Source organism: Lithobates pipiens, unplaced genomic scaffold (genome assembly GCF_037356315.1).
Source record: "Lithobates pipiens isolate NorthernLeopardFrog02 unplaced genomic scaffold, aLitPip1_a1.2 Scaffold_3, whole genome shotgun sequence".
NCBI lineage: Eukaryota > Metazoa > Chordata > Amphibia > Anura > Ranidae > Lithobates > Lithobates pipiens.
In genome coordinates, this window is record NW_027507790.1 from 270,336,750 (window position 1) to 270,352,721 (window position 15,972).

Consider the following 15,972-nt stretch of genomic DNA (forward strand, 5'->3'; position numbering starts at 1 on the left):
GGTGTTTTTTTCTTTATTTTTACAAGTTATTAATTTGCTGTTTTATCATTTTTTTTACAAATTAATAAATAAGCACTTTAATCAATAAAATAAATAATAACATTTAAATAAATTTAAAATGAAAAAATAAATAAAAATAAAACATAAAAAATAGTCAAGCAGAAGATTCAACAAAAAAGCAGCTCTGAGTGCAAAACTCACTTCCTCTCTAGTGGTGCCCTGTGCAGTAGGTGCTTTCCATCATTAGATGTCCTCAGTCTTTAGATGTTCCTGGGCTGGGGACATTAACACAGAAGTATGAGGACTTCCAGAATGCTGGACCCACCACCCTCTTATATGTAGGGTGGTGGGAACTCAGCACAGGGATGGTGGGAACCCCTCATAATGGGCACAGCAGGTGTTCAGACCTGGGAACTCAGCACAGGGATGGTGGGAACCCCTCATAATGGGCACAGCAGGTGTATAGACCTGGGAACTCAGCACAGGGATGATGGGAACCCCTCATAATGGGCAGGTGTACAGACCTGGGGACTCAGCACAGGGATGGTGGGAACCCCTCATAATGGGCAGGTGTACAGACCTGGGGACTCAGCACAGGGATGATGAGAACCCCTCATAATGGGCACAGCAGATGTACAGACCTGGGGACTCAGCACAGGGATGATGAGAACCCCTCATAATGGGCACAGCAGATGTACAGACCTGGGAACTCAGCACAGGGATGGTGGAACCCCTCATAATGGGCACAGCAGGTGTATAGACCTGGGGACTCAGCACAGGGATGGTGGGAACCCCTCATAATGGGCCCAGCAGATGTACAGACCTGGGAACTCAGCACAGGGATGGTGGAACCCCTCATAATGGGCACAGCAGGTGTATAGACCTGGGAACTCAGCACAGGGATGGTGGGAACCCCTCATAATGGGCACAGCAGGTGTTCAGACCTGGGAACTCAGCACAGGGATGGTGGGACCCCCTCATAATGGGCACAGCAGATGTACAGACCTGGGAACTCAGCACAGGGATGGTGGAACCCCTCATAATGGGCACAGCAGGTGTATAGACCTGGGGACTCAGCACAGGGATGGTGGGAACCCCTCATAATGGGCACAGCAGATGTACAGACCTGGGAACTCAGCACAGGGATGGTGAGAAACTGCCATTCCTCTCCTTGACAGCGAGGTGAGAGGTTGCTAGTTCCTTTGCTCCTGTGCTTCCAGAGACCAGGGGCTAGAGTTACTCCTCTGCCCCAGGAAGGATGCTGGATCCTGGGGAGGACCCTGGCGGGGGCCCCCTGGATAGGCCTCAACCTGCGGAAGATTCTGGGCCTGGCCCAAGGAAGGATGAATCTCTGTCTGCCTTTAGACGGAGGATTGTGGAAACGCTGAAGCGGATTGAGAAGGAAGAGGAGAAGTTGGGAGCTTTGAAAGCTGAATTTAAAAAGAAGAAGCAGATTTGTGCCAAAGTCTTCAATAAGAAGAGACCGGCTCTGAGGCCTGAATTGAAGGACCTGGAACAAGCTCTGCGGAAGCAGAAAGAATTGGTGAGTTCTCTGAAGGAGAATAGTGGAGCTTTTAAAGAAAAATATAAAAATGAGGAGCGATTTAATCAAATGAGGAAAGGAGCTTCTTCCTGCATGGAGAGCGAGGAGATGGAAGCAGAGAGTGAGAAAGTGGGCCCGGAGGATGAGCCCAGCTCTTCAACATCTCAGACACCTGCTGAGCCCTCAATGGCGGAGGCCTCTGTCCCCTTCCCTCCCCAGCAATGTGGAACATCCCAGCAGGAGGATGAAGGTTCTAACATGTTGGATCTGATCAACAAACTGCAGGCCAGTCCAGATTCAGCTCCCCAGGAAGGTGAGGAGAAGATGGACACCGTTCCTATTCCTGTGGAGAGAGCAGGTGCAGGTACTGTGTGTGTGCAGGATGGTGGGATCTTTAATAACAATGGGCCTGCTGAGGGTTGTAGTACTGCAGACAGTCAGCCCAGACCCATAGACAATGTACATCAAGCAATAACATCTGCTAATAACTGTCAGCTTCAGTCTGCAGAGAGGTCCATGGACAATACAGTGACTTTGCCTGGACCAGGCACAGCGGCTGTTCCAGTGAATGGTGGAGGTGATGCTGGGAGCAGTAGTACTACAGCTCTCCAGGAGTCTGCAGCAGCCAAGACTGTGATGGCTCCCAGGATTGAAGCTGAGTGTTCGGGGGAGGGGGTGGGTCCTGCTAATCAGAAGACTGCTATCCCAGCTGATTCAGACTCTCTGACAGCAGGTTTGAATGTATCTGAGGACAAGACTGCAAAAGCTGGAAGAAAAACTTATGCTGGTGTTGCTGCCACAGGATCTGGGAAGGGGGAACAAGCAGGGAAGGAGCATGGGAACGTTCTAGCTTCCTCCCTGTTTAAAAGGAGGAATGTTGTACAATTGAAATGGGAAGGTGATGGAAACCCCCCACATAGGAGGACAGTGGTGGATAAAATCCTGCAGATGGGGTTTAGGCCTGCAGATATCTTCGCCCTGATCAGTCCGGCAGGTTCCTATGAATATGATTTGTCCTTTATCCGTCCCGAGTCTCTGGACATATTTTGGGAGAAGTTTGAACACGTGTGTAGGGGCCTGCCGGACTGGAAAGGGCTCATCCCCAAACTTATTTCCCGCCAGCCCCTCATTAAAATGGTGACAATACTTGTGCGCAATGAATCCATACCCCAAGGGGATCTGACTGTATGGCTGAGGAGGTATGGGGACGTCCTGAGCCCCCTGAGAAAGATTTTGGACGATCGGGGAATATGGATGGGGGGTGGTCTGTGCAGCTGAAGCTAAAGGTTATTGATAATGTTGTCCAACATCTGCCATCCTCAGCTTTCCTGGGGAGGGACAGGCTGACCATCTTCTACCCGGGCCAGCCAAAGCTCTGCAATAAATGTGGAGATAAAGGGCATCTTGCATCCTCCTGTCCAGTAATGAAGTGCTCCTTGTGTCAGGGTATAGGGCATTTGGCAAATGGTTTGTAATATTATAAGGTGTAATCTGTGCAATGCAGTGGGACATCCTTATAGTCAATGTCCTGAGGCAATGCACAACAAGCCTGAGCTCATGAGGGAGTTTTTCCGTCTGGACATGGAGGATGCGCAGAGCTCATCAGCTGGAGGGTCTGTGAGTCCATCTGAGTCTGTGCCAATACCCAATGTGTCTCCCCAGTCTGTGCCAATACCCAATGTGTCTCCCCAGTCTGTGCCAATACCCAATGTGTCTCCCCAGTCTGTGCCAATACCCAATGTGTCTCTCCAGTCTGTGCCCATACCCAATGTGTCTGTGTCTCCCCAGTCTGTGCCCATACCCAATGGGTCTGTGTCTCCCCAGTCTGTGCCAGTACCCAATGTGTCTGTGTCCTCCCAGTCTGTGCGTGTACCTAGTGTGCCTGTGTCCTCCCAGCCTGTATGTAAAGTTTCAGTTGCCAAGAATGTGTCCAATCCTTCTGTGTCTTATCCTTCTGTGTCTTCTAAAATTGCAGAGGCAGCAAGAGGTGCTGAGGCTGGTGCATCAGGTGTGGTGCCAGTCCCCCTCCCCCGACGCTGCAGGGTTCCTATTGCAGATCGTGGGGGCCAGAGGAGTGGGGAAAATAGTGGGGAGGCTGGCCTGGTGGTAGATAAGGGAAGGGAGAGTGGGGGGGAGGGGGTTGAAGGGGAGGATAGGTGTGGGGAGGCTGGTTGTGGTTTATCCAAAGATGATATGGAGTGGTTGGAGGATAGGAGGAGGAGGGGCAAAAGAAGGAAAAAAAGGGGTTCAGTTCCCTTAAATCCTGTAGTTTTGCCTTTGGAAAATAAGTTTAAGGTCCTGTCGGACGATGATGATGATGATTGGGACTCGTTCAGTTCAGCGTCCTCCATGGATGATGAGTGCCAGGGCGCAACAAAGCGTGCTGGTTCTCCAGGGAGAGGGAGTAGTCAGGCTAAGAAACGTCTGCCTCAATTACCCTGATGGCAGTTCCCACTCCGTTAAAAGTGGCAACCATTAATGTTGCCAGCTTGAGATCAGTAAGCGCTCGTCATATGGCCTTATTTTTGCTCAGCGAGTTTGATGCTGACATTTTGTTTTTACAAGAGACCCATCTGAGTAGTCTGGCTGATATACATCTGGCAAAGAAGGAGTGGAGACGTGGTCCCTCATTTTGGTCTCTTGCGGCCGAGCCTTACAGCGGGGTTGCAGTCCTTTTTTCTGGTATGGTAACGTGCCGGCGGGTAATTGAGGTAGAGATTGGGAGATGCATGGTCTTGGACGTCTCTGTAAGGGGGCAGGACTTGCGCCTGATTAACATCTATGGTCCCCAGACAAAGTGGGACAGGAAATGCCTCTTTACAAAGATTAAGCCTTTTCTTTTTACGGCCCAGCAGGTTATCTTTGGAGGTGATTTCAACACCATTACTAGGTCTAAAGACAGGAGAGGTTTCAGAGATAAGCTGGGCTATGACACCCTTTTTCTCAATGCGATAGTTAGGGAAGCAGGTCTGGTAGATGCGCACATTAAGCGTTGCCCAGACAGCACGGGGTTCACTTTTCAGAGAGGTAGTAGTCAGAGTAGGATAGATAGGTTTTTTTTTAAAGGGAGACTCTGCTTTTTCGGCACCTGTGTGTCGGGCAGTGGAGTTTTCTGACCACTGTATTCTGTCTGTGACTCTGAATGCCTTAGACATGCCACCTAGGGGGAGGGGTATCTGGAGATTGAATTCGGCCCTCCTGGAAGACGAGAGAGTAAGACAATCCTTTGAGGATTTTTTTCAAGCACAGGTAACAATCCTAGACTTTTGCAACAGCAAGTCAGAATGGTGGGAGCTTGTAAAACAGCGGACTGTTAGGCTTTTCAAGGCCATAGGAAGAAAGAAGCAGCAAGATAAGTATATCACCTACCAGCGTTTGCGGAGGAAACTTGACCGCCTTGTTTCGAATGGAGGAGATTCTGGGGCGATCTCTGAGGTGAAGCTCCTCCTTAGGAGACATGAATATGACCGGCACGCCTCTTTGGTTCAGGAGAGGGATTACGGGAAATACCATTCGCCTGACCCTTACCAGAACTGTAAACAGAGCGTAGCAGTTAAGACGGTCCATGGCCTGAAGGACAGTACGGGCTCTCTGACGAAGTCTAGGTCAGGGATCCTGGAGGTTGTCAGGTCATACTATGCAGATCTCCTGGGAGGAAGGAACCTTGATCGGACAAGGATGTTGGGTTTTTTGGACTCTACACCAGGACTGGAAAGTAATGTTCCTTTTTTGACAGATGAAATCACTGCAGATGAGGTAGTCCAGGCTATTGATAAACTGGCCATCAAGAAAACGCCAGGGCCAGATGGGTTGACAGCTGAGTTTTATAAATGTTTTAAGACGATCCTGGCTCCCTACCTTGCGGAGGTTTTTAATGGCTGTTTGCAGGAGGGTTCTCTCCCTCCCTCCATGGGGCAATCTGCAGTGATCCTTCTGTCAAAGGGTAAAGATCCTTCGATGATTGAGAATTGGCGCCCCATTAGCCTTCTTAATGTCGATAGAAAGATACTGGCAAAGATTTTTTTCTGGCGATTATCACCAGTGGCAGGCAGTTTATTATCCCACCACCAGCACTGTTCGGTCCAAGGTAGAAGCACTTTCTCAGCAGTGTTAGCCGTCCGGGAGGCCTTGGAGCGTTGTAGGGCTGCTGGTTGGGGTACATTTTTGCTGACATTGGATCAGGCTAAGGCCTTTGATCGGGTTAATCATGAGTACTTATGGCTCCTTCTTGGCAGATATGGCCTGGAGGGGGGTTTCATTGATTGGCTTAAGATTTTGTACAAAGGGGCTGAAAGCTTTCCGCTAGTTAATGGTTGGGTCGGGCAACCCTTTGTGGTCGGCTCGGGTGTGCGTCAGGGGTGCCCATTGAGTCCTCTGTTATATGCATTTGCAATTGACCCCTTCATCAGAAGGCTGGAGAATGGGCCATTGTGTGGGGTACCTTTGGGCATCGCTGGTGAGCCTCCTTTGAAAGTTGTGGCCTATGCTGATGATGTTTCTGTTTTTGTCTCTGGGACTGGAGAGGCGCAGGAGGTGGTCTCAGTGATAACGCAGTATTCAGAGGCATCAGGTTCAAAGGTCAACCAGGACAAGTGTGAAGCTTTCTGGATGGGCGTGGAAGGTGAGAGCTTTGTTCTCCCGGATGACTTCCCGGAGCCCCAGCAAAAAATTAGAGTTCTAGGCATTGAATTTGGCCCAGGTGACTATGGTCATGCAAATTGGGTGAACAGGCTGGAGAATGCCGATGCCAAGGTGGCAAGCTGGAAAGGTTGGCAGCTTTCCTTGAGGGAAAAGGTTGATCTGATCAAGACTTACCTGATTCCGATTTTTCTATATGTCAGTTTTGTTTGCGTTTTGCCAGCTTCTCTCTATACCAGGGTCTATACTTGTTTCTTCCAGCTGTTATGGGGGAACAGAATAAACCTTGTCAAAAGGAATGTGACTTACCTTTCTAGGCGGGAGGGTGGTCTAGGGATGATCAACCCTGTAGTCTTTTTCTCTCTGATGTTTGTGAAGTACAATCTTGGTAACATGTTGGCAGAGAGACCGCCTGGGTGGGTTGGTATTTTCCAGTCCTGGTTTAGGCCCTTTCTGCGAGACTGGGAAAATGGTGGGCCAGTGAAAAGCCTGAGGGTCAAGCATGATAAGCTCCCGGCTTATGTTGCCCCGTGTTTGAAAATGCTTTGGCAGTGGCAAGTAACGGCAGGAGAAGTCAGATCTCTTCCAAGGAAACTTCTTGAGAAGCGGATCATGAGCTCTGTTTTTTGCGAGCCACTGGCCTTGAGGGATTGCCCAAGCCTGGTTTTGGGGGTGGGTTTGCGGTTGATTAATTTGGAGAGAATCCCAATGAAGTTTAGGGATCAGGCTTGGCTTGCCTTTCATGGAAAACTATATGTGAAGGGCAACTTGAAGTTTCTTTCCATGAGTGATCGGGGCTGCCCGAGAGTGGAGTGTGGAGGAGTGGTGGAGTCCATGGATCACTTTCTACTTCAGTGCCCTTTTAATATAGAGGTGTACAAGAGGGTGGGGAGGGCTCTGAGTATACCCTTCCTCCCCCATATGAGTTATGCAGAGTGGGTGTATGGGGCTTTCCAGACTCGTCGGGATTATGATTTGCAAACACTTTTTTTAGTTAGTTTAGTAGTCCGTTATTTCACGTGGAGTGCACGGTGTCAGGTATCCTTACGGAGTAAAATCCTCCCTGTGGAAGTGGTGGTGGAGAACATTCTGGGTGAGGTTGGGAAGATTCGGGGTCTTGAGAAAGACAGGTGGCAGCAGGAGGCCTGGATAAAGGCGTGGAGGAATATCAGGGCTCTGTAGCTGCTGCCTGTTGATCTCGGGGTGTGCGGCTTTCTTTGTATTCTTCTTTCACTCCCTTAGATTTTCAGATCAAATACAATTTTGATAAAAGGCTACATGCATGGTGACGGTGATGTTCCTTAGTCTGGCTCTCCCATAGGGATTATGTAATGCGCAATTTGTTTTTGCACTGTTTATTTTGTTCTTGTTCTTTCTGGTTTGTATAATTATATTCAATTATTTTGTAAATATGTTTTTATTTATTTATTATGGTTTTATTGTATATAAGTTGTTGTTTGTAAGATTTTCAATAAAACAAAATTAACCCCTCATAATGGGCACAGCAGGTGTTCAGACCTGGGAACTCAGCACAGGGATGGTGGGAACCCCTCATAATGGGCACAGCAGATGTACAGACCTGGGGACTCAGCACAGGGATGATGAGAACCCCTCATAATGGGCACAGCAGATGTACAGACCTGGGGACTCAGCACAGGGATGATGAGAACCCCTCATAATGGGCACAGCAGATGTACAGACCTGGGAACTCAGCACAGGGATGGTGGGAACCCCTCATAATGGGCACAGCAGGTGTATAGACCTGGGGACTCAGCACAGGGATGGTGGGAACCCCTCATAATGGGCACAGCAGATGTACAGACCTGGGGACTCAGCACAGGGATGATGAGAACCACTCATAATGGGCACAGCAGATGTACAGACCTGGGAACTCAGCACAGGGATGGTGGAACCCCTCATAATGGGCACAGCAGGTGTATAGACCTGGGGACTCAGCACAGGGATGGTGGGAACCCCTCATAATGGGCACAGCAGATGTACAGACCTGGGAACTCAGCACAGGGATGGTGGGAACCCCTCATAATGGGCACAGCAGATGTACAGACCTGGGAACTCAGCACAGGGATGGTGGAACCCCTCATAATGGGCACAGCAGATGTACAGACCTGGGAACTCAGCACAGGGATGGTGAGAACCCCTCATAATGGAGACGGTGATGTTCCTTAGTCTGGCTCTCTCGTAGGGATTATGTTGTGGGCAATTTGGTTTGCACCATTTATTATGTTCTTTTTTTTTTGTTTTGTATAGTCCTATTCAATTATTTTGTAAATATGTTTTATTTATTCATTATGGTTTTATTGCATACAAGTTGTTGTTTGTAAGATTTTTCAATAAACAAAATGAACCCCTCATAATGGGCACATCAGGTGTACAGACCCGGGAACTTCATGATTTGGATAATGACGTCCTCTTCATTCTCTATATATACTATATACCAGAGCCTCTATTACATCCCTCCTTTCCTCAGCTGCTGATCTGTAATAATAAATCACTTTCATCATTACTGATATTCCATATTTATTTTTCCTATCAGTGGACAGTGGTGCCCACACCCGGTGGTCATTTGTGGTCAGGGTAGATCTGCCAGCGTTACACATGGCCATTTCATTTTTTTTTTTTTTGGAAAGTTATTTCATTTCATCTTTGCTTGTCTTGGATCAGAGTCAGGCTTGTTTTATTCCTGAGCCAGCGGAACATTCTGACATGAGAGAGATAAGTGCTGATTACAAACTGTCATAGCCTGGCCTCTGGTAAAGAGTGCAGGACACCCTCCCCCCCCCCCCCCCCCCGCAGGATTTTTTTTATGAAATACAAGGAATGTAAATCTAGAAGGACATGGGAATAAGCAATGATTGGACAGAAAGGGTATGTTCATATGCAATGAGCCACATGGGGGGTGGCAGAAAGAGGCCCAACTGCCCTATGTGCAGTGTTTCTATGTGGGGGGGGGGGGGAGCAAAGTCATATGCAATGTGCTGCATGGGGTGGGAGCAGAAGGGTCACCTGCCCCAGCGTGGTGTTTACATGTGGGGTAAAGGGTGCATTCATATGAAATATGCCATATGGGGGTGCAGAGGGTGGAGCTGCCCTGGGTGCCATGTTGCAATGTTGGAGGAGGAGGGGGTACATTCATATGAAATGTGCCATATGGGGGTGCAGAGGGGGGAGCTGCCCTGGGTGCAGTGTTGTACTGTTGGAGGAGGAGTGCAGTGTTGTACTGTTGGAGGAGGAGGGGGTACATTCATATGCAATGTGCCATATGGGGGTGCAGAGGGTGGAGCTGCCCTGGGTGCAGTGTTGTACTGTTGGAGGAGGAGTGCAGTGTTGTACTGTTGGAGGAGGAGGGGGTACATTCATATGAAATGTGCCATATGGGGATGCAGAGGGGGGAGCTGCCCTGGGTGCAGTGTTGTACTGTTGGAGGAGGAGTGCAGTGTTGTACTGTTGGAGGAGGAGGGGGTACATTCATATGCAATGTGCCATATGGGGGTGCAGAGGGTGGAGCTGCCCTGGGTGCAGTGTTGCAATGTTGGAGGAGGAGGGGGTACATTCATATGAAATGTGCCATATGGGGGTGCAGAGGGGGGAGCTGCTCTGGGTGCAGTGTTGTACTGTTGGAGGAGGAGTGCAGTGTTGTACTGTTGGAGGAGGAGGGGGTACATTCATATGCAATGTGCCGCATAGGGGGTGCAAAGGGGGAGCTGCCCTGGGTGCAGTGTTGTAATGTTGGGGGAGGAGGGGGTGCATTCATATGCAATGTGGCACATGGGGGTTACAAAGGGGGGAGCTTCCCTGGGTGCAGTGTTTCCATGTGGAAGAGGGGTGCATTATTCTGCATGGGGAAGGAGGGTGGGGGCAGCTGCTCTGGGTGCAATGAGCTGCATGAGCCCCAGACGATGTCTACGAGGACGAAACGCGTCGGGAGGACTCCACTGCAGCCGATTTTTATTTGAAAAGCGCTTTATTTACTTCATAAATGTGAGATTGTTACCATTATTTTTATTAAAATATTTTTTGTAATGGAATTACACTATATGGCCCCATCTTATTTCATGCGTCCAATATTCTGAGCTGGACCTCTATACAGTTGGAGAAAACCTATTATTAGCTACTATATGGGCGGAGTGATCGTTTTGATGTTTTCTTGGCGATTCAACCCTCGCGAGTGTGAAATTCTATTGATACTACACAAGACTGTGTGACCCTTTGAATATATATTCGTTTGGGTCAGATACGCCCGGTAAGCCCGCATCCACAGTGGTGGTGGGATTGTCACGTGATGTTCGCATGTCATTCTTATAGGTGGATTGTGAATCTGACTACACACGTGGGATTTGATTATTCTTATCAAACAAAGAGACTTTACAGTCCTTTTTCTTCTTTTTTGGACTATTGAACATTTTGGTTTAGGAGCACAAATTTATATAACTTTATGTGCGAAATGTCTTTATATACACAATTTTAAGTGGTAGATTGTTTTATCAACATCATTTTGGTGTTTATCTAGATCAATGTCCTCATCATAAGGAACATTGTTGCAGCCCTAGGTGGTGGCACACGGGGTTATTATATAAGTTTATGTATTTTTTGCACATTTTCTTGTTCTTTTGTATTTCGTTTAGCGCTACACTTTTTTGCAGATTGCATGGGAAAGGGCAGAAGGTCAGCTGCCTTGGGTGCAGTGTTTCCATGTGGGTTAAAGGGTGCATTCATATGCAATGTGTCACATGGGGGTGCAAAAAGGGGGAGCTGCCCTGGGTGCAGGGTTTCCATGGGGGAGAGGGGTGCATTCATATGCAATGTGCTGCATGGAGGTGCAAAAATGGGAGCTGCCCTTTGCGCAGTGTTTCCATGTGGAAGAGGGGTGCAATTCATATGCAATGTACTGCATGGGGTGGGGGTTAGACAGCTGCTCTGGATGCAATGAGCTGCATTGGGGTGGTGAAAGGGTCAGCTGGACCTACAAAGTGGAGAGCTACCCCCTGGGTGCAGTGTTTCCATATGGAAGAGGGGTGCATTCAAATACAATGTTCTGCGGGGGGGGGGGGGGGGCAGCTGCTCTGGGTGCATTAAGCTGCATGGGAGATGGAGAAAGGGTCAGCTTTCCTGGGTGCAGTGTTTTCATGTGGGGTAAAGGGTGCATTTATATGCAATGTGTCTCATGGGGGTGCAAAAGGGGGAGCTGCAATGGGTGGATTGTTTCCATAGGGGGGGGGGAGTGCATTCTTATGAAATGTGCTGCATGGTGGTGCAAAAAAGGGAGCTGCCCTGGGTGCAGTGTTGTAATGTTAGGGGAGGAGGGGGTACATTCATAAGCAATTTGCTGCATGGGTGGGTGGGGGCAGCTGTTCTGGGTGCAATGAGCCGCATGGAGGATGGCAGAAGGGTCAGCTGCCATGGGTGCAGTGTTTCCATTGGGGGGGGGGGGGCATTCATATGCAATGTGCTGCATGGGGGTGCAAAAAAGGGAGCTGCCCTGGGTGTTTCCATGTGGAAGGGGGTACATTCATAAGCAATGTGCTGCATGGGTGGGAGGGGGCAGCTTCTCTGGGTGCAATGAGCCACATGGAGGATGGCAGAAGGGTCAGCTGCCCTGGGTGCAGTGTTTCCATTGGGAAGGGGGGCAATGTGCTGCATGGGGGTGCAAAAAAGGGAGCTGCCCTGGGTGTTTCCATGTGGAAGGGGGTACATTTATAAGCAATGTGCTGCATGGGTGGGAGGGGCAGCTGTTCTGGGTGTACTGAGCTGCATGGGGGTGGCAGAAGGGTCAGCAGTGTTTTTATGTGGGGGGCGCATTCATATGCAATGAGCCGCATGGGAATGGTGGGGGGGTGGCAGAAAGGACCACTGGGTTCAGTGTTTCCATGTTCATATTCAACTTGCCACATGATTTGCATATGAATGAACCAACGTTGGATCAGCCTATGAATGTGGCTCTTCTATGCAAATAAAGGAGTCGCAGGAACATGCCATACTTTTCTTCATTGCACATCACAACTGCATCTCGGTGTGACAGGGGCACATAGAAAACAATCGTTCTCTATACGAGTGTACGAAGTTACGAATGTACGAATTTACGAATGACCCGAAAAACGGAAAAAACAAAACAAAAAAACGGCTAAAACTAAAACAAACAATTTTTTTTGGCCGTGCGCATTTCTACCCTATGCCCTTATCATTCCACTGCCACAGGCAACAATGCCACCTAGTGACAGAAGAGAGAGGTGCATCAAATCCTGAGTTAGGGAAAAGGCCAGCGAATCCCCTATCAATCAGCCAGGCTAGTTACCACCTAGCAAGCTAAATTTGTTAGCAACCCTGCCCATGACCAGGGTGCTACACCTACATTTTTTTTCATCTTGAACAGCAACCGACTTACTCCTTTGTCCTGACTCCTGGCACATGAGATGAAATCCAGGCGAGGTCCCGGCGGGTTTTATCACCATTTCTGGGCTTGCAGGCCTCATCCTGCTTTATCTCACCCAGCTAAAGGTCAGCTGTCATCACACGATTTCGCTGTGTTAATAAATCGATTTAGGGACAGAGGGCCGGCTGATGACGGGATATTGGTGAACCCCGCACTCACAGAGCCTGGCCTGACCACCTGTGATTGGATGAAGGCTTATCGATAGCCGGAGGTGTTTATGGTGTTCTGTTCAAAGGGCATTTCCACCCACATGGTGTAGGATGACTCGTGGCAATAAAAATAATGCCCTTGCTGGTTAAAACAGCGCGCTTCGCATTTTAAAAGATCTTTCCGCACGTTTCAAATGAAGCCATCAACTGAAAAAAAACAGATAAGGGGCTTTCTTTCCTTTATTTTCACCTGGTGATCCAGCCAGTAAGTCTGTTTGTTTTTCAACAGAAAAGCTCTCCTACTCATGTGGCAGTTAAAGGAACTGAGACAAATTATTTACTACTGGCAGGAGGGGGGATTACAATCATCCGATTTTATGTATTTATGTAAAAACCTTTATCCCAAAAGAAGAAAAACGACTGTGACTGATTCTAAAGTGTGAGCTGGAGTTTGGCTACAACCTGTTAGTGTATTTAAATGTGTTAGTACATCTAACACTCCCCCACCCCCGACTGACAATGACACTGTTCAAAGGTACTCCTGTGCTCTTTCATCCAGAGTGGGGATGCTCTAATACAGGGGGTGTGCTATTGGCCAGATCACCAGGGGAAAACAGGAGGGAAAAAAGCTTAAAAGAGAAAACTAATGCAGCCACCACATGTACTGATTGGTGAGCTGCAATATATGACATTTTAGGTTTGGGGTTTAATACAACTTTATTAACTCAGAAAAGTCCCCTCCATTGCGCTCAGCCTCCTCTAAATTCCTTAGATCGGTGGTCAGTGAGGTGCCCCTTAGATCGGTGGTCAGTGAGGTGCCCCCTTAGATCGGTGGTCAGTGAGGTGCCCCTTAGATCGGTGGTCAGTGAGGTGCCACCTTAGATCGGTGGTCAGTGAGGTGCTCCCTTAGATCGGTGGTCAGTGAGGTGCCATCTTAGATCGGTGGTCAGTGAGGTGCCACCTTAGATCGGTGGTCAGTGAGGTGCTCCCTTAGATTGGTGGTCAGTGAGATGCCCCTTAGATGGGTGGTCAGTGAGATGCCCCTTACATTGGTGGTCAGTGAGATGCCCCTTAGATTGGTGGTCAGTGAGGTGCTCCCTTAGATTGGTGGCCATTGAGGTGCCCCCATAGATCGGTGGTCAGTGAGATGCCCCCTTAGATCGGTGGTCAGTGAGGTGCTCCCTTAGATCAGTGGTCATTGAGGTGCCCCCATAGATCGGTGGTCAGTGAGGTGTCCCCTTAGATCGGTGGTCATTGAGGTGCCCCCATAGATCGGTGGTCAGTGAGATGCCCCCTTAGATCGGTGGTCAGTGAGGTGCTCCCTTAGATCAGTGGTCATTGAGGTGCCCCCATAGATCGGTGGTCAGTGAGGTGCTCCCTTAGATCGGTGGTCAGTGAGATGCCCCTTACATTGGTGGTCAGTGAGGTGTCCCCTTAGATTAGTGGTCAGTGAGGTGCCCCCGTAGATTTTTGGTGAGTGAGGTGCCCCCTATATTGGTGGTCAGTAAGGTGCCCCTTAGATTGGTGTTCAGTGAGGTGCCCCTTACATTGGTGGTCAATGAGGTGCCCTCTTAGATTAGTGGTCAGTGAGGTGCCCCCTATATTGGTGGTCAGTGAGGTGCCCCTTACATTGGTGGTCACTGTCAACTGAATCCAATGAGAAAACCGTGTGAATCTTGGGTGAAAGTTGTGTGAAAACATAAATAAATTGAAAGTGAATGTCGGAGTAACAATTAGTATTTGTGTTTTTCAGACCAATGCAATCAAGACCTCCAAATACAACGTTTTCACATTCCTCCCCCTCAACCTCTTCGAGCAGTTCCAGCGGGTGGCCAACGCTTACTTCGTCTTCCTCCTCATCCTGCAGGTGAGACCCCCGGAACCCCCTCCACCCTTCCCAGTGCCAACTTCTCTGACCTACTACTACAGCCAATCACAACAGATCATCCACTGATATGGCCACATCTGATTGGTTATTACATTGCACCCGATATCTCCTCATTGATAAACATAGCCGAGTCTTCTCCTATCACTGGGAAGCCAAGGCATCTGATCATGTGACTTGGAGGATCAACCAATGTAAACTGAGCTCCTACCCCCCCCAGCACAGATCACATGACCTGGCTATTGTTCCCCAGCAAGTCGGGAGCAGACCTTTCTCCAGGAAACGGTAGCTCCGCCCTTCTCTTACTCTCCACCAAGACTTATTATAGCTTTGAAGATGAACTCCAAACACATCAATAATACAGAATTACATCATTACCCACCTCAGTACCGGGCACTTCACCCCCTTCACCCCTTCAGCTTTCAGTGCTGTCACACTTTGAATGACAATTACACGGTCATACAACACTGTATACATGTGACATGTTTATCATTTATTCCCCACAAATAGAGATTTCTTTTGCTGGTATTTCATCACCTCTGCGGTTTTCATTTTTTTGCTGAACAAACTAAAAAAGACCAAAATTATTGAAAAAAATACGTTTTTCTTTGTTTCTGTTACAAAATTTAGTTTTCTCCTTCACTGTCGGGCACTGATGAGGCATTGATATGTAGAACTGACGGGCACCGATATAGGTGGCACTGATAGGTGGCACTAATGAGGCACTGATGAGGCACTGATATGTAAAATTGATGGGTACTGATATGCAGCACTGATGGGCACCGATAGGCGGCACTGATGGGCACTGACAGGCGGAACTGATGGGCACTGATTGATCGTTGATGGGCACTGATAGGCGGCACTGATATGTAGAATTGATGGGCACTAATAGGCAGCACTGATGGGCACTAATAGGTGGCACTGATGGGCACTGCTGAGGAGGCACTGATATGTAGAATTTATGGGCACTGATAGGCGACACTGATATGCAGCACTGATAGGTAGCACTGATAGGCACTGACAGGCGGAACTGATGGGCCGGATTGATCGCTGATGGGCACTGATGAGGCGGCACTGATATGTAGACTTGATGGGCACTGATATGCAGCAGTGATGGGCACTGATAGGCAGCACTGATATGCAGCACTGATGGGCACAGATAGGCAGCACAGGTATGCAGCACTGATGGGCACTGATAGGTGGAACTGATGGGCACTGACAGACTGATGGGCACTGATTGATTGCTGATGGGCACTGATAGGCGGCACTGATTGGCACTGACAGGTGACACTGATGGACACTAATAGAT

The 15,972-nt window shown here is 48.8% G+C and overlaps 1 protein-coding gene across 2 annotated transcripts in view; it reads left to right on the plus strand.

Annotated features, from left to right (window-relative positions):
* Positions 1-15,972, plus strand: part of LOC143941152 (phospholipid-transporting ATPase ID-like) — a 176,982-nt gene that overhangs the window by 102,074 nt on the left and 58,936 nt on the right. For both annotated transcript variants that reach the window (XM_077463177.1, XM_077463178.1), the window contains exon 4: positions 14,532-14,645. In XM_077463177.1, the coding sequence (XP_077319303.1) occupies positions 14,532-14,645 (114 nt within the window). The remainder of the gene's footprint in view (positions 1-14,531; positions 14,646-15,972) is intronic.